This window comes from Phragmites australis, chromosome 6 (assembly GCF_958298935.1).
Source record: "Phragmites australis chromosome 6, lpPhrAust1.1, whole genome shotgun sequence".
NCBI classification, from domain to species: domain Eukaryota; kingdom Viridiplantae; phylum Streptophyta; class Magnoliopsida; order Poales; family Poaceae; genus Phragmites; species Phragmites australis.
The window spans coordinates 14,134,932-14,153,705 of NC_084926.1; the positions used below are offsets into that span (position 1 = coordinate 14,134,932).

Consider the following 18,774-nt stretch of genomic DNA (forward strand, 5'->3'; position numbering starts at 1 on the left):
GAACTAAGAGACTCAGAAAAATCAGTTTCAAAAACTCTCCCAACTCTAGAAATTTGGCAAATCAAATAGCTAGAAGAATCAAGAACTCGAGAAGTATCGTGTTTGAAACGCACTTTCAAGTTCTCATCTAGTAACTGAGATACAAAGAGAAGATTGTATCTCAGATGCTCCACCAAAGCCACATCTCTGAGAGTGAAACTCTCATTCACCCTTACCATACATTTGGCATTCACTCTTCCTTTCCGATCATTCCTAAAAGTGATGTACTCTTTCCGCTTCATCAGGGTGAGGCTGGAGAACCATAATGCATCTCCGGTCAAATGACACGAACAACCGGAGTCAATGAGCCACTTGTTTTTCAGACCTCGACCTGCCACCTACATATGAGAAGAATAGTAGATGGATAGCTCAGTATTGGTGTTAGACAGAAATCCTTTAGGAATTCAGTACTAGTTCATCCACTGTCGGTGATATGGGAACCGAGGGTTCTCCAGTTCTGAGGCCAGGACAGCACAGTGCCACGTGGCCCCATCCCTCAGGGACCATCCCCCCGAGGGCCCGAGAAAGGTCAGACCCGGGAGGGGGTGCTCGGGGCCAAGAACAGTTGGCCCCTGAGTACCCGGAGTTCCCCGAGGACCCGAGAAGAGCCAAGTCAGGGAGGGGGTGCTCGGGGCCAAGAACAGTTGGTCCCCGAGTACCCAGAGTTCCCCGAGGACCCGAGAAGAGCCAAGTCTGGGAGGGGGTGCTCGGGGCCAAGAACAGTTGGTCCCCGAGTACCCAGAGTTCCCCGAGGACCCGAGAAGAGACAGATCCGGGAGGGGGTGCTCGGGGCCAAGAACAGTTGGTCCCCGAGTACCCAGAGTTCCTCGAGGACCTGAGATGCCCCTTGCCGGTGGACCCCGCAAGGAGTCCATGATGAGATGTCGTCCGGTGGGAGGCCCGATACTGCATTTAAGGGGGAGCGTGGCCGGTCACATCCAACCACTCCCCCCCCCACGCCTGTCGTACTGAGTACGTCAGTCCCTGCCACCGCCTGGCAAGAAGGCGTGGGGACAAGTAATGCGACGGGTCCCATCGCGCGTCACCCTGCGGGGCCCATAAAGGAGGACGACTTGAAGATATCGTCGATGGGCTCGAGGCGTATCGCCTGTCGCCCTGCCGCGTCAGACTGTGTCAGATCTACTCTGACCGGACGGGCATGCGGGGATACTCGGTGTCTGGCCGGTGGGCCCCCTCTGCGCCTGTTAAAGTTGAGGCGTAATGACCGACGGGACCGACCGAAGGGCGCATTTTCAACCCCTGTAACATCAAACTGTAGACCCATAATGGTTATTTTTTATTTATGGCTTACGGGAACGTGTGCCCCCGATCTAGGCACGCCGAGCCTCCCCCCGGTAGGATAAAAGGGGGGGAGCACTTCGTAGAAAGACAAGTGAGAAGTCATGGCTAAGTTCAGACGAAGCTGAAGCGAAGACAAACCAAGGAAACTTGAGTTAGAAGTTCAAGACTTGATAGATAGACCAAAGAAGCTTGTAACACAGAGATCCAGAGAAAGGCATTCCAAGAGCATTAATAACACACCAGACACACAGGAGTAGGGTATTATGCCTCCGTACGGCCCGAACCTATCTAAATTCTTTGTGCATTTACTCCTACTAGCAGACGATCATTCATCCCACCTAAGTCCCACACATTCGCATTAACTCCACATACGAGGTAGATCCAGAATCAGCCCCCGGCCGAATCTCAAAGGGGGTCCTTTAAGATCCCCGCTTGCGGTGTTCATCCACCGACATCCACCTTGAAGCAGTGAAACCAGATGAATGCAGATCAGCACTAGCATGTTAGGAATGAGAACCACAACGAGAAAAACATGGTCCATCAAAGCGCTGGGATTTAAAGCCTCTTACACGTAGACCAAAACCATATGAGCAAAGCCTCAAAATCGACAGGGGTTCTATCAATTCGGTTTGAATTTGTCCCGAATTACAATTTTGACTAAGTAAATTTATCCGAATTCTTACCGAATTTTGACCAATTTTTACGGTAACCACACATTTTCGATTACCACCGAAACCAGTTTTTCAGATCCAAACAAACTTGTAAACCTTGATAGATTGGGCGACTGATATGCCCTGTGCTATTCCCAAATCTCAAGTTTCACCACAGAATAGATTGGGCGACTGGGACGAACTACAGCAGCACTAGCAGACGAATGTGCGGGACGGCGATGGCTCTCGTCTGCCCAAACCAGGAATGATGTCCAACAGGCGTTTCAGGTCTGGTCTGCTTGGCTCAACAATTCCATGTGATCGTAGCAGGAAGGCAATGCGCTAATGCAGCTCTCACAAACCACTCTTTTACACAACTACACAAGCCACGACTACGAAATATACAGATAGTACCAACGGCCAACCACCCACAGCCAAATATCTCCACAAACTCAAGGTCTGGATGCAAGGTTTACAGGAACATGAAGAAAACCATACATTCAATTCAACAAGTGAAGCCTTAATTGATGTCTTAAACTTCCATTGAGCTAAGTAGTTTCTAATGAACATTCAGATGGTAGAGGAGCAAGGTAGTTTCATGCTCCAGTTTTCGGCGATCCCTGCTGGTGCTCTCAGCAGACGTACAAAGACTCATATCACAGTACTAGTAATTCAGTATTGCCGGTCATTCTACCATGGTGTCAACTTTTTCCTTCGTAGGCGGCTTTGCATTTTTTGCTTTCTTTCTGCCTGCAGAGTGAATCAGCAGTTAGATGTCTCTTCTGATGGCACAAAAGCAGAATAGAAAGCAAACTGCTCAATTATTTCCAAATAATGACTTGGTGTTTGATGTAGAACTTACCTTTGCCTTTTAATCTTTTGACCTGTATCCTTGAGTTTCTCTTCACGTTAAACTTCACTTGAGACTTGCCCTTTGCAGCTTCTGAAGACTCTGTCCATAAAAATGCAAAAGTAAGAGCTAGTGTTGCAGTATTAATCAGATAAATATTCATAAAAGTTAACAACATGTCAAAAAGAGGAAGAAGGTGCCGAACTAAATATATGCAGAAATGACATCAAACAACATATATTGAAACAAGAAGGTGCCGAACCAAACATATTTGGAAATGACATCAAACAGCACACTGATACAATATGACAAAGAGGCAACAGAAGGCAATGGAATTCCCTAGTAGGCAGGCCAATGTAGGACTATCCCTACTCATGCTAGGAGACTAGGGCACGTATATGCCCCAGTACGGAGCAACTGCATCTTTGTGAAAATAAGGAAATATCACATCCCGCATCAAATAATACTTGGAACCTGAGAACGTGGTAAATAAGCTAATGGACTTTTCAGAAAAGAGAGGCAAACAAAACTAACTTTGTACAAAAGTGACGATTAAAATTTATCGCAGCCATCAAACTACAAGGATTAGTTTGACTATCAACCTATATGGGCATCTCTCCATGAGTAGTTCATAAAAAGCATGCCATATTATGCTTATAGCTCTGCCAAATAAAATAGACCAACATAAACATTGGGCATATTTCCAGAAGTCAATAATTTATCAGTGCATCTTTCTTCTCTTTTTGGATAAGATCAAATAATTCAACCATAAGTTTAACCTTGTGGGCTGTGATGATGCAAAGCATTAAAACGTTTCAGCAACAAAAGTTGAACTACAATTGGTAACTATACACCAGTTTGCATGGATAGGCATTTTTTTCACTACACTTTAGCAGTCCATAATATTTAGTTAGAATATCTAAATGTTGCAAAACTCTTCTATCTGCAAAGAATCTTTAGAAACTTCTCTTAGTTTGATTAGCATGTCTACAGACAACTCTACTACAGAAGTTGGCTATGAATAGATAGGTTAGTTGCTGGTTTGAAATGTATTTCACTAATCATGACAATGAAACAGAATTTTGCTTTGCTTGGTATGTTTCACAGACTTTATCTGTTTCCGTGTGAAGATACTATATGTCACCAATACAAACAAAAATAACCTTTCACTATAAAAAGCTAGGGGCAAAATTGAAGTACTCTGAGCACGATATACTTTCCTGGTCTGCAACACTAATTAAACAGAAAACAATGTTTCCAATCTCTACAACTACCAGAAGGACTAAAGTTGTGCTTCCAGTAGCCATTTGCTTTCCATAAACAGGAGGGTAAACAATGACCACCAATAACATCGTATTGCAATCAAGTCCCAACTCCAAGCCCTCCGACTGAGCACCGTTGCATAAGTCTAATCAAGCTAAATCATTTATAGCAACATTAAATCAGGTATCACTGCTAGCACAACCAATACTATGTTACAACAGGTAGGCAAATATTACAGAACAACAGGGCTACCGGTGACCAATTATAGCGCAAGCATTACAGTTGGATCTAGCAGGAAATCGCAACTCATTTCCAAATTCGAACTAAATAAAACACCAACAAGCACTATGCAACGGAAGATGGCAACAACACAATCCGTTCTTTCATAAACAAGAATGCAATAACCAGTAATATCCAATTTACCCACTAAGTCTACTCTCAAGTCCACAAACTGAGAAGCAAGCATGATGTGCTGGAACTTAACACATTCAATAATCCCTCAACCAACCTTTACAGCATTACATTACCGCCATCAATTATATACTACAAACAGACGAAACCCAATCTTTCACTGTTGCAATTAACCCTAACCCTCCAAACCACTAATCTAGGTCAATCGTACCAAACCATTACTACACCAAATTCTCCTGATAACTAGCTAATTGAAGCCACAGAAGCCTAATTTTCCGCCATCCTGATTAAAAACAAAAAAAAGCAGCCAAAGAACCGCACCTTCAGCAGAGGCCATCTCAACATCCCCCATGTTGTTCTCCAGCGCCTTAATCATCGCAGCTTCTTTCTGATCCTGCACCGCCAGGACCCATCAGGCGTCAGAGAGGGCGGACCTTCGCACCAACCATCGTCCCCGTAAAGAAAGCCATTAGGCGTACCCGGTTGAGGCGGCGCTGGAGCTTGCGCTTGCGCTTGCCGGACATGGAGACGGGCGCGGTCCGCTGCTTGAGCTTGCCGGTGCCGGGCTCCCCATGGGCCTGGCGCTTGCGGTCCTGCTTCCACTCGCGCCTGTTCTTCTGCACCACGTTGAACTTGGTCATGGCGGCGGGCGGATGTGACTTGCAGGCGCCGTCGCGGAAGAGAGCGAGGAAGCCAAGCAAACCCTCAGCCTCGGGCTTTAACCCTCCTCCTCTGCCGCCTGGAGATCCGTGCAAGTACACGTGGCGACTCCAGATTGACCCTTTTTCCTTACGCCTGGAGATTCGAAAAAGCTGTTTCGTGGGTGCCCGCGCGCGTCTAAGTCACGGACGCTGGGCTCGCGCGAAACACCTAATAGAGGCCAGCGGCGGGAGGCCCAGATGGCTCGTGAGCTTTGCTGTCCGAATGATCCATGGACTTTGTGGGCCTAGAACTAATTGGGTCGCGTGTAGTTGAAAATTTTGTGCTGAAAATTTATTTAAAAAAGTTTGTGCTGAATATTTTGTTTTAAAACATTTATGCTAAAATTTAGCTCTAAACTTTTCTTGTTAATTTTTTTTCAAAACTTTTAAGTAAAATTTTCTCGTGCAAAATTTTTCTTAAAAACTTTTGTGTACAAGTTTGTTATAAGTTTTGTGGATGAGTTTTTTAACAAGTTTTGTGGATAAGTGTTGTTACAAGTTTTATAGATAAATTTTGTTAGTAACTTTTCTTAATAGCTTACAGATAAGTTTTTATTACAAGTTTTGTTGTTCGCAATTATATGATTTGGAATGCCAAACGACACTACGAGCTCTCGTATGAACTTGATAGCTCTCGTGGCGGTGATCTTCCTAACCAGCTCGATCACAATCCACTTAGTAAATTTGTCAACTGTTACAAACAGAAATTCAAAACCGTCAAGGATCTTAGGGAATGGTCTCACAATATTATGCCCCCAAACAGCGTAAGACTAAGAGAATAGTATGATTTACGATGCTTGAATTGGTAGGTTGGTCTGTCGGCCATGGTACTGACACGGCTTGCACTGTTTTTATCAGCTCGCAAGCATCCTAGAGAGCAGTGAACCAATAGAATCCTTGCCAGAACGCTTTTCCAACCAGAATGCGATATGAAGCGTGGCTACCATATATGTCTCCATAGATATCAGAAAGCAGGGTGCTCCCATTTTACTGGGTGATACATTTTACTAAAAGATCGATCGTTACTCCCTCTGCGGTGGAGGCGTCCCTCTACCAGGGAGTGTCTGCAGGCTTGCCACATGACCTTTTCTCCTGACGCATCATTGGGAGAGGACTGGTTACAAGAGTCCAATCTTAGTTGCAAAGTGAGATCGTAGTCTTGAGTGTATTCACCCGCCGGTTAACACGTGACAGTATGAGGTCCGTCGTGTGGGGCACCTCCTTACCTATTACATCGACAGTGCTACTAGTCATCGGTGGCTCGTGCCACGCAAGGCCGGTGCTGCACCCGATGACAGCGTCATTGACGGCGCAGGGGACGTTGGTGGACGGCATCACGTCCATCTACAACTTCGGACACCAGGAACCTCTTCCGGGAATGTACCGCAGGCATGCTGCAGCACACCACGGGTCTTCATTCACTACGGCTCCGCCATCAGCGGTGCCACCGGGTGATGCTCCGACGGGTACCTCATGATAGAATTTCTCGTCAACTATCTCGGATTGCCACTGCTCAAGCCGTACCTCAACAAGGGCGCCGACTTCACGGACAGTGTCAACTTCGGCGTCGCGGATGCCACCGCCCTCGACACGGCGGCGCTCGCAAGGAGAGGGGTCGTTGTTCCCCACACCAACAGCTCCCTGGGCGTCTAGCTACAGTGGTTCAAATACTTCATGAACGCTACACCAGGTTCCCCCAAGAGATCCGCGAGAAAGCTGGCCACTCGCTTGTCATGGTCAGAGAGATCGGCGGCAACGACCACAACTACGCCTTCACCGCGAATAAGCCAGCGGACGGCGGCAAGCGCAACCTCTACAACGTTGGCCGCATGGTGACCGGCGTGGTCGAGGCGATGTCGCTCGTCCCGGACGTCGTGCGGTCCGTCACGAGCGCGGCCAGGGAGCTGCTCGACATGGGCACGACGCGGCTGGTGATCCCGGGCAACTTCCCGCTGGGGTGCGTGCCGAGCTACATGGCCGCGGTGGACGATACAGACCCCGCGGCGTACGACCGCAACGGCTGCCTCGCTGCCCTGAACCTATTCGCCCAGATGCACAACGTGCAGCAGCAGCAGGGCATCCGGGAGCTGCGCACGTCGTACCCGCCCACGACGATCGCCTACACCGACTACTTCTACGCCTACGTGCAGATGCTCAGGGACGCCGGTAAGATTGGGTTCGACAAGGCGACGCTGACCAAGGCGTGCTGTGGCGGCGGCGGCGCGTACAACTTCGACATGGACCGGATGTGCGGCACGCCGGGCGCGTCGGTGTGCACGAGGCCTGACCAGCACGTCAGCTGGGACGGCGTGCACCTAACGCAGCACGCGTACAACGTCATGAGCGACTTGCTCTACCATAAGGGTTTCGCGTCCGCTGCGCCAGTAGAGTTCTCGCGTGCGTGAAGACAGCCGAGCCTTCATTAGTTTCTAGTTGGAGCTCTGAATTTGTGTTCTACTTTTCCAGTTCTACACGATCCTTTCTTTGTAGATTCTTCAATACATGTATTTACATTGTAAATCTAACGATACAAGCCACGATCAAGCTGAAACATGGTTCGAGTTTTAAGCCTGAATAATCGTTTTCCTTGGTGCTCAGTGGCTCTCTATGTGAGCAAATCTGTGAAATTTCTAGAGCCCCTCGTCGCTGCGCTGTAGCTTCATGGCCGCGAGCACCGAGAAGCACGACGCATTTCGCCTCAACGACGTCTTCACACGGGTCGAAGAACCCTGACCGCGAGAAATTAGCGCCAGTAGGCAGTAGCGCCAGCCCGGTCGGGTCGGAACGTCCGTTCCCACACTTTTTTTGCGGCGTAAACGTGAGGATCATGTTGTCAACTGTTAAGATATTTTTCCCTCCGTCTCTCCATACAATAAATAAGAGAAGAGAAATGTGTGTGTGTGTGTATATATATATATATATATATATATATATATATATATATATATATATATATATATATATATATATATATATATATATATACCTCGAACGAGGACACGACGTCAAACACACTATTATCCTACCAAACTAGATCTAGATTTTCACTCAAAAAATGGGCTAGGTGGCGGTCTAGTCACCCCTAGTGGACCGTCCTGTTCTTAGGTTCTCTTTCTCAGCTATCAGAAATCAAGATCAAGTTAAGATCTATTTGACAGAGTTTTTAGAGCAGCTTTCTGGCTAGAATCAGGGGACCGCTGTCAAACAATAGCTTTCAGCTTTTAGCTCTTTGAAATTTATGAGAGTGATTATCTGAAATGAACTAAAAACTAGGAAGATAAAAAAAACAGTTTTCCATTATTCACTTCCTATACAGAATCACTACCGGTGCCCCCGTGTCAGGATGACGTGATGAAGGTGGCGGTGCCAGCAGGAAGAGGTGGCTACTCACGGGTGACGGTGTCGACCTATCGACACTAAGGCAACTATGTTGTTGGGCAACAACACGCGACGACGGCCGCAGCAACAGCCTAGTGATGCGGCCAGGGATGGCATGGCGCAATGGAATGGCGCGTGGAGGCCGGCGGCGATGCGTGCAACATGGAGGTTGGAGATGAGCTTTTTCTGCGCGTGCAAGGTGTGGTGGTTTGCACCCATCAGGGGTTGCGTGACCTTGTCCCTTGACAGGGGTGGTTTGCTGCTGCAATTCCTCCAGCGGAGAGCCTTATCCATCGCCGCTCTGCTGCCAGTCCGGTGGCCCGGCCTAATGTCCCATGTCTCGCGCATGGTCGCATTTTGTTACCTTTTGCTATCACCGTGCTGTTGGGCTCCTCCCCTTTGCTGATATATCTTTTCCTATATCCGGCGCGTGATGACACGCACAAGGCGACGATATCAGATGGATTGGTTGCTCGGCGGGTGGGGTTTTGGGGCTCTAGGTGAAAGCCTAGGTCGACTTTCTACCGGTGCCAATGATATGCCTTTGACACCGCTTTCCTCCCTGGAAGCGTCGTCTTAGTGTATCACTACTCCCTAGGGGATTTTTCTGGTGAAAATCTAAGTTTGATCTTCTGGATGGGCGACAACAACATCATCAATGTCGCGTCCTCCAAGAGGCGTCACCTTGGAGGTTCCTCGCCTTGGAGCTGCCCGTCATGGAGGTCCATCACTGCATTAGGGTGACCGATGGTTTGGGTACTGTGTTGGTCTATTTGGCGGTGGCTTTGACCACACAATAAGGCTCATAAGTGTAGTTGTGATTCGTTGTGAAAATTCAGAGCTGCTACGCCGCTAGTGTGGCGAGCTTGGCAACGATGATTTGCAACAGGTTCTGTCTTCTTGAGCTAGATTGAGTGGTGTGCGAGCCTCTTTTTAGTTATCTCCGTCGCCATGTTATTCAGAGTTTTTTAAGCTGTTGTCGCTATAATTAATTATATAGTTGTAAGATTTTCGGACTTAGTTTTTTTATAACTAAATCAGTTTTTTCTTGTAGAATAAAATCGGCAGAGTTAGTACATCAGTTCAGAAAAAAGAAGATGCCGGGATCGCCCGTGAATTGACATGCGTTCGTGCTGTTTCGTGCTTCTATCAAACCGTGTTTCAGTGTTTGGTATCGGTAAAAGATGCGGTTACGGTGTCTTACATAATGCCCGGTGCCTGTGGGACGCGGCGCACGGTCGCTGCAGCAACTCAGTTGCGGCACCACGGCGCCGGCAAGCTATCCACGATCCTCCTCCTCGCCTTCGCGTGCGGCTTCTTAGGCTTGTCTTTCTGTTTCTGACCCAGTCGTGCGTGGGGTGCAGGAGCCAGGAAGTTCTCACCTCAGGTTGCTGGGTCGGTCCGGGGCTGCAAGCTTAGTGAGGCCCATAAAGACTAGCCCAACGCGAAAACGGTACACCTCACAGTGGCAGCCTCATACACGTCTCCACGGGTATCTACAGCTCGATTATTCTCCGTGTGCTAGCTTGTCCTTTCCTTCTGAAAGCTCTGCTTCAGCCTGATTGATGCCGTCACAACTGACCAGGCGAAGGGCAATGCTCTGGCCTTTTTAACGGAACTGACTGCATAAAATCATCTTGAACGGATACTTTAAAATTTTATCTCCTATAATACTATTATAGTATCCTCTAATACTATTTTCTATCTTCCATTACTCTCCTCTTTTACTCAGATCTACAGTCATCCACTCGGCACAGTAATACAGGTCCTCCAATCAATCGGTAAGTTTGCCTCTCCCGACGCTACAATAACTAGCGCCCGTATCCCTGTTGATCTGGATACAGGATCCGCTAGAGCTTGTTACGGACGACTGGAATCGGCAAAGGACGGAAAAGCTAGCAGTATAGTACTTTAAGGAAAGTATACAGTAGCTCTGGAGATAGCCTAACACATGTTTGTTTTAACGGAAGATAAAAAAAAACCGCTAGTAGATTAAAGATTATAAAAAGTTAGATATGAAGAAGCTAAATTGTATAATCTATTAAATTAGGTGAAACTCGAATTGCTGAATTATAACAATTTAAGTGATATATTGTTACCATCTAAATTTTGATAAGGATCTATTCATTTCAGCTTACAGAGCGTGAATCATAATCCACGTCTCTAGCTAAAACAGATAAAGCTAAGTAGACCTTAACCGTGGCTTGAACTTGGAATTTGCAAGAGTTGATTGCAGCAAAATCCACCAAGACGCAGACATGTCCTTGAGAAAAAAAAAAAAAAACATCACCCATTTCTACCGGCACCATACGCCAAGACGAACTTCAGTGCTTGGAATCTGGTCAGCCTTGCTCTCAAAGTCCCAAGCGCGAAGCATGTGTTCTAAAATCTTCGCCCACATGGGATCGATGCTTGGACCGACACCACAGAATTGTGTTTTGAGCTTCGTTCAGGTCAACACATGTGCCGTGACTCGCTGACATCCCGTCTCCGTCCCGCAGCTGCACGCTCGGCGCCCGCCATAGCGCCATGGCGGGCGTTCGTCCGGCTCTTTCTCGCATGCTGAATTCCCCCAGGAAAAAAAGAGCAGGAACAGGTTGATCGGTGACCCGAGACCCACGTTCTTGTTACCTTGAACATGTGGCTTGACAACACGAACGGGATTTCTATTGGAGTTCCACAGCGTGTTCTCTCTTCGTCAATTCGTCATTTCTACCGTCGCTGGCTGTGGCACAGCACAACGTGTTTTGAAGCCTGAATCGAAATCCAGGGCTGGATGTTTCCAAGCGGAAAATCATTCAGTTGCCGCCAAAAAGTCAGGTAAAATATACAATGAAACATAAAAAAAAAAAATCTCGAGGCATAAATAATCAAAACTTTAAAGGACTCAGCACAACACTGCGAATTAAAAAAAAGAAAAGAAAAGAAAAGGGGATCCCATCTGCGTCTCCCAAGAACGTTCGTGAACTTCCGCCTCGTCCAGCAGCAACAACGATCACGAAATTTTCTTGGCTCGTACACCGTCTCAAGCAAGCAAACAAAAAGGAAAAAAAAGAGAAACAAAATTTAGTACGGTGCGCGTACAAAGCGAGGAAACATATACTACTGCTAAATATATACAACCTCGGTTCAAAAATATAAGACATATTTTATTCTGAGAAAATTATTTTTATAAATTTTTTATTAACAATTAATTAAATTATATATATTTAATAATAAAAATTTGTTTAATAGATTTGTATTTCAAAGTACATTTAATATGATATTAATTTTATAGCAATTGACAGCATATTAAAAAATTAACATTTAAAATTTATTTTTAATGACTTTTTTTAAAACAAAGAGTAGGTCGCAAAAATAAACGACTTGTGTCGCATGGGAAAATCATGGCGGGGAGCGCCCGGAACTCCACTTCCACACCTCCAGCGCCTCTGCCGCCGCGCTTCCCCGCACCGGGTCCAGGAGCACCGGCGCCCAAGCGCCTTCCAACCCAGGACTTCGGAGGCGCAAGACCCCGAGCGGTGTTCCAAGGCCCGGTGCACGCGACGCCCCAGGCACCCCCGCGGCTTGGAGATAAAAGGGCTATCCGGTAGAAACCCACCACGAACTCGCGTGCCACTACCACGAGCCACCCCCTCTTCCTCCGCGCTGCTTAAAAAAAAGCACTCGCGCAGCCGCGCTCGCTCCTCTGCTTGCAGCTCCGAGCTCGCGGTGGTGTGGTCGCCGAAAGGGAGGGTGCGGGGAGTAGACAGGGAGGCATCGCGGCACGGAGCTTCGAGGTTTGGTGAGATTTTGTAGCTTGCGTGCCTCCGATCGCGTGCGTCCTGCTGTGGTTGGGTGGGCGGGATTCGTGCTTGGTTTACCTGGATTTGCGTGCAATTTGGCGAACGGAACTGATGGTAGATGCTTTAGGAATCGTTTTGGTGCATGATCTTTTGCTTGGGAACCTTGAGTTCATGGGTGAGAGGAGGATTCGAGCTACCAGCCCACAGTTTGCCAAATTTCGGTTTGATCGAATTCAGAGTTCTATTTGGGTTAATGGGTTAAGAGGGTTTTTTGCGCTGAGCATTTCCCCATTAGTTTGCCAATCAGGATCGATTCCATTTTCGCCTTCAGATTAGTCACCCCCCCCCCCCCCGCTCTTTTCCTTCGCCAGGAAAGGCGCTTGATTCAATTTCTTCATTGTTTTCCGCGCTTTATTAGGTATATTATGTTGTCAATTCAGTGCACGAATTGTTAAATTATCTGGTTTAGTAGCACCCACCATATTTGTCCTGTTCTTGCTCACCGAACAATAGGGGTATATTCCACTTGTGCCAGTTAAAAGCCACAAGGATTAGTAGGCCGTGCTCACCACTAGTATTGGTTGCCCTGCAGGTGTTTGTAAGATTGCCTAGGTGAGCTCTTGCTGCTCGGACACAACCATGGCCACTGGCGTGGCACCAGCTCCTCTCCCACATGTCAGGGTCCGTGATGGTGGGATCGGCTTCACTAGGAGTGTCGACTTTGCGAAGGTCTTGTCAGTTCCGGGCACTGGCACCCTGAGGACAGGCTCCTCGAGAGGCAGGGCGCTCGTGGTGAAGAGCTCAAGTACAGGTTCTGATACCATGGAGCTCGAGCCATCTTCAGAAGGAAGCCCACTTTTAGGTATAATTTCCATGCTATAGTCTCCTTGCACGTTTATATACGTGTAATTGTGTATTCATGTCAAGGGATTTGTCCCAGATTTAATCTATGCGCTCTTTGTCTAACTGAACGAATTTGCTGTTCTCTGTCCTTAGTTCCGAGGCAAAAGTACTGTGAATCTATACACCAGACAAGGAGAAGAAAAACTCGAACAGTGATGGTAGGGAATGTCCCACTTGGCAGTGATCATCCCATAAGGATTCAAACCATGACGACTTCAGATACCAAGGATGTTGCCAAAACTGTAGAAGAGGTGCATCCCATCTGAAATTCATGTTGATTGTTCTTAGTATTCTCTATAGAGTATGGATGTGAAATGAATTAGTCGCCCTTTTTCAGATGATTTCTGTTCTGTGTATAGGAAACTAACGGATGATATCGTTTGCATAATTTCAGGTAATGATGATAGCAGATAAAGGAGCTGATTTTGTTAGAATAACCGTCCAGGGTAGGAAGGAAGCTGATGCCTGCTTTGAGATCAAGAACATTCTTGTTCAGAAGAAGTAAGCTGTCATTTTACACACATTCAATGAGTTCACATGAATTAGTTCTCACATTTTTCTTTGTGCTTATTTAGTTACAATATCCCTCTGGTGGCCGATATTCATTTTGCTCCTACAGTAGCTCTAAGAGTGGCAGAATGCTTTGACAAAATTCGTGTCAACCCAGGAAATTTCGGTGAGTGAAATCTTGATGTTTCTCGTTTTAGTCTTAATTATGTTCTTAACATTCAGCTAATGCTGAGAACTGTACTTACAGCTGATCGTCGTGCCCAATTTGAAAAGCTGGAATATACTGACGACGATTACCAAAAGGAGCTTGAGCATATTGAGAAGGTTGGAAATCTATCACTCTCTTACTCTTGCTTCAACCAGTACGAACATATCGCATCTTATCTTACTTGCAGAGCAACTTTAATGTCATTTCAGATATTTTCTCCATTAGTCGAGAAATGCAAGCAGTATGGAAGAGCAATGCGTATAGGAACAAATCATGGCAGTCTTTCTGACCGCATAATGAGCTACTATGGTGATTCTCCACGAGGAATGGTGATTATCTCATTTCTGAGTATTTATATAACCATCAGTTGACAGATATTTGACATTTTCTGCATATGCAGGTTGAGTCTGCTTTTGAATTTGCTAGGATATGTCGGAAGTTGGACTTCCACAACTTTGTATTTTCGATGAAAGCTAGTAACCCTGTTGTCATGGTTCAAGCGTATCGCCTGCTTGTAGCAGAAATGTATAACCTAGGATGGGATTATCCCTTGCACTTGGGAGTTACAGAAGCTGGAGAGGGTGAAGATGGGAGGATGAAGTCTGCTATTGGCATTGGAACACTTCTAATGGTAATTGAGCCACTTCTTTGTTGTCTTGTATGAAATTAAATCTCTTTCATACGAGTATTCTGGAAATGAAATGAACCAAATGTCAATGGTAACTTCTTGTCAGAAATGAATAATATTAGCTTTTCGGAGCTAATAGTTGGAAGCTTGAGTATTAATATTAATCCAGCTCCATAGCACGATGTGGTAATGGGTTTCCCAATTAGCTAAAAGACTAAATGAAATAGTTGGCCGGAAAAATATGTGTTTCAGATTATTGAACATTGGTTTGTGCATGAACTGATTGGGATCTGCAAGTCCCTTGATTGTTTGCTCACTTTGTGGTACCATGTTTGTATAAGTTGTATATGGTATTTCAAGACCTTTGCTATGCTACTCACTGACACATAATATAAGGGCAAGACTAGCAGTTTCCTGTAAATGGATTGACTCATGTAAACCGGCAAGTTCCAACTATGCATGTGAACTACAAAAAGAAACGTGGACTAAATCTTCTGCTTGTTGTGTTACAGGATGGCTTGGGTGACACAATCCGTGTCTCCCTCACAGAGCCACCAGAAGAAGAGATTGATCCTTGCCGGAGATTGGCAAATCTTGGGACGCAGGCTGCAAACCTTCAAATAGGAGTAGTAATGCATTTTCACTTTCCCTACTTTCCACTTACCCAGTTACCATGTAGTAAGTATCAGTATTTACTAGTTGTGTTTTCCCTTAAGCATTTCTTTAATTCGTTTGGTATTTATCTTGTTTTCTTAGGCCCCTTTTGAAGAAAAACACAGGCATTATTTCGACTTCCAGCGCAGAAGCGGTCAATTGCCTTTGCAAAAGGAGGTTTGTTAAAAAATAATTCCATAGTATGTATTTAAAACTAATAGTGCTCAATTTCTCATTGGTTGCTCTTATGACAGGGTGAGCAAGTAGACTACAGAAATGTCCTGCATCGTGATGGCTCTGTACTGATGTCAGTTTCCTTGGATCAGTTGAAGGTAACCCGCACCTTTCCTACTCCTTCTGTGGAATATTTCCGGAATGTATATAACTACACCAAAAGAGATTTCAGTGTGGTAACATCGATTTTATAATCCACACCAAGTTAACTTAGTTAGTACCTATCTTTTTCCATGCATTTAGCAATTGAAAATAGGTTGTTCCTACGAATGAACGTTGAAGTAACCGATCTTTAATTGATTAGCCATCTGAATAAACGGGTTCTGTAATGACGAAAGCTTCTTTTATTTGTCAGGCTCCTGAGCTCCTTTATAGGTCTCTTGCAGCGAAGCTTGTGGTTGGCATGCCTTTCAAGGTCTGATCTATGGTTTTATGTGCTAGCACATGACCTATTTTTTGCTGTGGCTTCAGTTTAAACTGATCTATTTCTTCTATGAGCATCAGGATCTGGCAACTGTAGATTCCATTCTTTTGAGAGAGCTCCCCCCTGTAGAAGATGCTCAAGCTGTGAGTTAAACCTACATTTATTTATCCCCCTCGCAAGTGCATATGTGTAACGTCTATTCCATTTTTTAGTTGCCTGCTATAATTTTATAAATGTGTACAGAGGCTTGCACTCAAAAGACTAGTTGACATCAGCATGGGTGTATTGACCCCCTTATCAGAGCAGTTGACAAAGCCACTCCCACATGCAATTGCGCTTGTCAACCTTGACGAGCTGTCAAGTGGCGCACACAAACTTTTGCCAGAAGGTAGTGGTTTGATTTAGACTATGATACTGCTGTTGTTTTTTATTTTTTTCAGTTATTGTATTTACTTTTTTTTGCCTAGTTTCATCAGACTTTTCCCATTTTGGTGCGTGTAGGCACTAGACTAGCTGTCACTCTTCGAGGAGATGAATCATACAAGCAGCTAGATATCCTTAAAGGCGTTGATGATATAACAATGTTGCTACATAATGTTCCATATGGTGAGGAGAAGACTGGCAGAGTACATGCTGCTAGGGGGTAAGCAAACACAGTGTGTCAATTAAAATGCTCTATTGAACGAGTCAAAACTTTTCAGGAATTAGTTCCAACTGATCTTGCTTAACACTATGGTGTTCCCTAAGTTATTTTTCCTTTGTTACGCTTACCGTATTTATAAGTTTTCATGCTTTGCAGGTTATTCGAGTACCTTCAGACAAATGGCTTGAATTTTCCCGTAATCCATCACATAGAGTTCCCTAAAACCACAGATAGGTGACTGTCAATATTCCTATTTCCCCCCCCTTGTAATTGTTGAGTCCTGGTTTTCTCGTGCTTATTCTATTCCGACTAAGTGCAGAGATGATCTTGTCATTGGTGCTGGGACCAACGTTGGTGCTCTTCTAGTTGACGGTCTTGGTGATGGTGTACTTCTTGAAGCTGCTGATCAGGAATTTGAGTTCCTGAGGGACACATCTTTCAACTTGCTTCAGGGTTGCAGAATGCGCAACACAAAAACTGTACGTTCATGAATTCTTTATTTTTTAAATGTGGCTAGATCCACTGGACAACATGTACCGCTACTTGGAGAGTTGTAGTGAAAAAAGCAACAGCACTCTCCCTATCACAAAAAACTTCCAAAACCAGCCAGACAGCCCCACAAAAACAACTGTTGATATCTCTCTCTTCTAAAAATAGTTTTTTCTTGAAGTGATTCCGACTGTTAATGAATGTTGCAGGAATATGTCTCTTGTCCTTCTTGTGGGCGAACACTCTTCGACCTTCAGGAAATCAGTGCTCAGATTAGAGAAAAGACCTCTCACCTGCCAGGCGTCTCTGTAAACTCTCTAACACACCATGGTTTCCTTCTTCTCAATCCAATCTCGGCCTAACCAACTATATACATGTTTCTGTTTGCCTGGCAGATCGCTATCATGGGTTGTATTGTCAATGGGCCTGGAGAGATGGCTGATGCCGATTTTGGATACGTTGGAGGTGCTCCTGGAAAGATTGACCTTTACGTTGGCAAGGTAAACATTTCAGCGCTTAGTTGCCAAAACCATACAAAATGGAAAGTTCTGCAACATTGTTCAGCAATAGCTGTGCATATCTGTTCATGAGTCTCAGAAACACCATCTAGTAAATTTGGTTGCGAACTTGGAATAGCATGGAAAAAAATGCCCCCCCCCCCCCCCCGCCGGCAATCAGTCTTGACTTGAAGCTGCTATTTCCTTCCTGCTAAAACAGTGTATCTTTGTTCCTGCAGACCGTTGTGCAGCGCGGCATTGCCATGGAAGGTGCCACTGAAGCCTTGATCCAGCTCATCAAGGACCATGGCCGATGGGTGGATCCGCCTGCTGAGGAGTAGGCTGTAGCATGTAGTTTATTTGTGAAGTGAAACATTGCAGTTACTGAGCATACAGTGTATTCACATAGAGTACATCCCTACAGATTTTGTGTATCAATTGAAAAATAAATTAGCAATTGGGGTAACTGCAAGTATGCAACACCCTGATGAAGCATAAGAAGATTAGAAGCTCCTTGAAATCATGACAGGGTACAGATGCAAATAGGATTATGCCATTTCTGCTTATCGCAAGCACAAAGCATGCAGAAAACCAGACTAGCTTAAAACAGTTTCTTGTACAACTGCATAAGCTATGGTAGTTTCGTTTCAACAAGAAGCTACCCTCTCTCTATAGATTATAAAATAAAGGTGTTATCTGAGGGTCCCTTTAGCCCTGTTCAAATGTTGCATTTGCTGAGTTGCTAGGCTATTACAAGTATAGAACCGAGATTGACGACTAAAGAGGTGAATAAATACCTTAACAATTTTCTTTCGAAATTAATAGCATTCTTCTATTTGATCACCCATTGTACCTTACCTAAGTGTAAGCAAAAATACTAGAGATACTATTTAAGAAGAGAAATTTTATGGTAACTTAACTCCACAGATGATATATGACCTATAAATTTGATTCAAGATTATTTCATATGTCCTGCATAAAAGCTTATAATTTTGAGTCAACACGAGCAACCTAGAGAAGAAAGTCCCTAAGTTGATAGAATAGATGTAAGAGAATTCAATACGCTCTTGTATATATATGTGTGCGAATTTTATGTCTCTAACAATAAAAAGAATCACTTCACAAGGTGTTGAACGTTCAACCCAAAAACCAAGACAAAAACCGCAACAAAAAGAAAAACATACAACAAAACACAGAGCCAATAG

The 18,774-nt window shown here is 45.1% G+C and overlaps 2 protein-coding genes and 1 pseudogene across 4 annotated transcripts; 2 read left to right on the forward strand and 1 right to left on the reverse strand.

Moving 5' to 3' along the window:
• Window positions 1-2,399: 2,399 nt before the first annotated feature.
• On the reverse strand, window positions 2,400-5,219 carry LOC133921811 (uncharacterized). Of its 2 annotated transcripts, none has more exons than XM_062366849.1 (4): window positions 4,995-5,219; window positions 4,837-4,909; window positions 2,854-2,934; window positions 2,400-2,741 (listed from the first exon to the last, which is right to left on the reverse strand). In XM_062366849.1, the coding sequence occupies exons 1-4, from the start codon at window positions 5,154-5,156 to the stop codon at window positions 2,677-2,679; spliced, it is 381 nt and encodes a 126-aa protein (XP_062222833.1). In that variant the 5' UTR covers window positions 5,157-5,219; the 3' UTR covers window positions 2,400-2,676. The 2 variants fall into 2 exon arrangements, with proteins under 2 accessions (XP_062222833.1, XP_062222832.1); XM_062366848.1 differs by having other exon boundaries at window positions 2,854-2,943; window positions 4,995-5,216.
• A 1,192-nt stretch (window positions 5,220-6,411) lies between these two features.
• On the forward strand, window positions 6,412-7,621 carry LOC133922985 (GDSL esterase/lipase At5g03980-like; annotated as a pseudogene).
• Window positions 7,622-12,186: 4,565 nt separating this feature from the next.
• On the forward strand, window positions 12,187-18,292 carry LOC133921813 (4-hydroxy-3-methylbut-2-en-1-yl diphosphate synthase (ferredoxin), chloroplastic). 2 transcript variants are annotated; one of them, XM_062366851.1, is made up of 20 exons: window positions 12,187-12,373; window positions 12,972-13,241; window positions 13,376-13,533; window positions 13,677-13,783; window positions 13,858-13,958; window positions 14,040-14,116; window positions 14,210-14,329; window positions 14,401-14,631; window positions 15,141-15,257; window positions 15,385-15,459; window positions 15,537-15,614; window positions 15,872-15,931; window positions 16,021-16,083; window positions 16,184-16,328; window positions 16,442-16,583; window positions 16,740-16,817; window positions 16,903-17,062; window positions 17,282-17,380; window positions 17,468-17,572; window positions 17,809-18,292. In XM_062366851.1, the coding sequence occupies exons 2-20, from the start codon at window positions 13,019-13,021 to the stop codon at window positions 17,908-17,910; spliced, it is 2,241 nt and encodes a 746-aa protein (XP_062222835.1). In that variant the 5' UTR covers window positions 12,187-12,373; window positions 12,972-13,018; the 3' UTR covers window positions 17,911-18,292. The 2 variants fall into 2 exon arrangements, with proteins under 2 accessions (XP_062222835.1, XP_062222834.1); XM_062366850.1 differs by having other exon boundaries at window positions 12,188-12,378.
• Window positions 18,293-18,774: the final 482 nt, after the last annotated feature.

Excerpts from the sequence above, each read along its gene's own strand:
- LOC133921811 (XM_062366848.1), bottom strand. The coding sequence starts at position 5,156 with ATGACCAAGTTCAACGTGGTGCAGAAGAACAGGCGCGAGTGGAAGCAG. Across the intron at positions 4,910-4,994 it reads TCCAGCGCCGCCTCAACCGG|GATCAGAAAGAAGCTGCGAT; the intron begins GTACGCCTAATG and ends CTGGCGGTGCAG. Across the intron at positions 2,944-4,836 it reads TGAGATGGCCTCTGCTGAAG|AGTCTTCAGAAGCTGCAAAG; the intron begins GTGCGGTTCTTT and ends TTTTATGGACAG.
- LOC133921813 (XM_062366851.1), top strand. The coding sequence starts at position 13,019 with ATGGCCACTGGCGTGGCACCAGCTCCTCTCCCACATGTCAGGGTCCGT. Across the intron at positions 16,084-16,183 it reads CTGTAGAAGATGCTCAAGCT|AGGCTTGCACTCAAAAGACT; the intron begins GTGAGTTAAACC and ends AAATGTGTACAG. Across the intron at positions 16,818-16,902 it reads TTCCCTAAAACCACAGATAG|AGATGATCTTGTCATTGGTG; the intron begins GTGACTGTCAAT and ends GACTAAGTGCAG.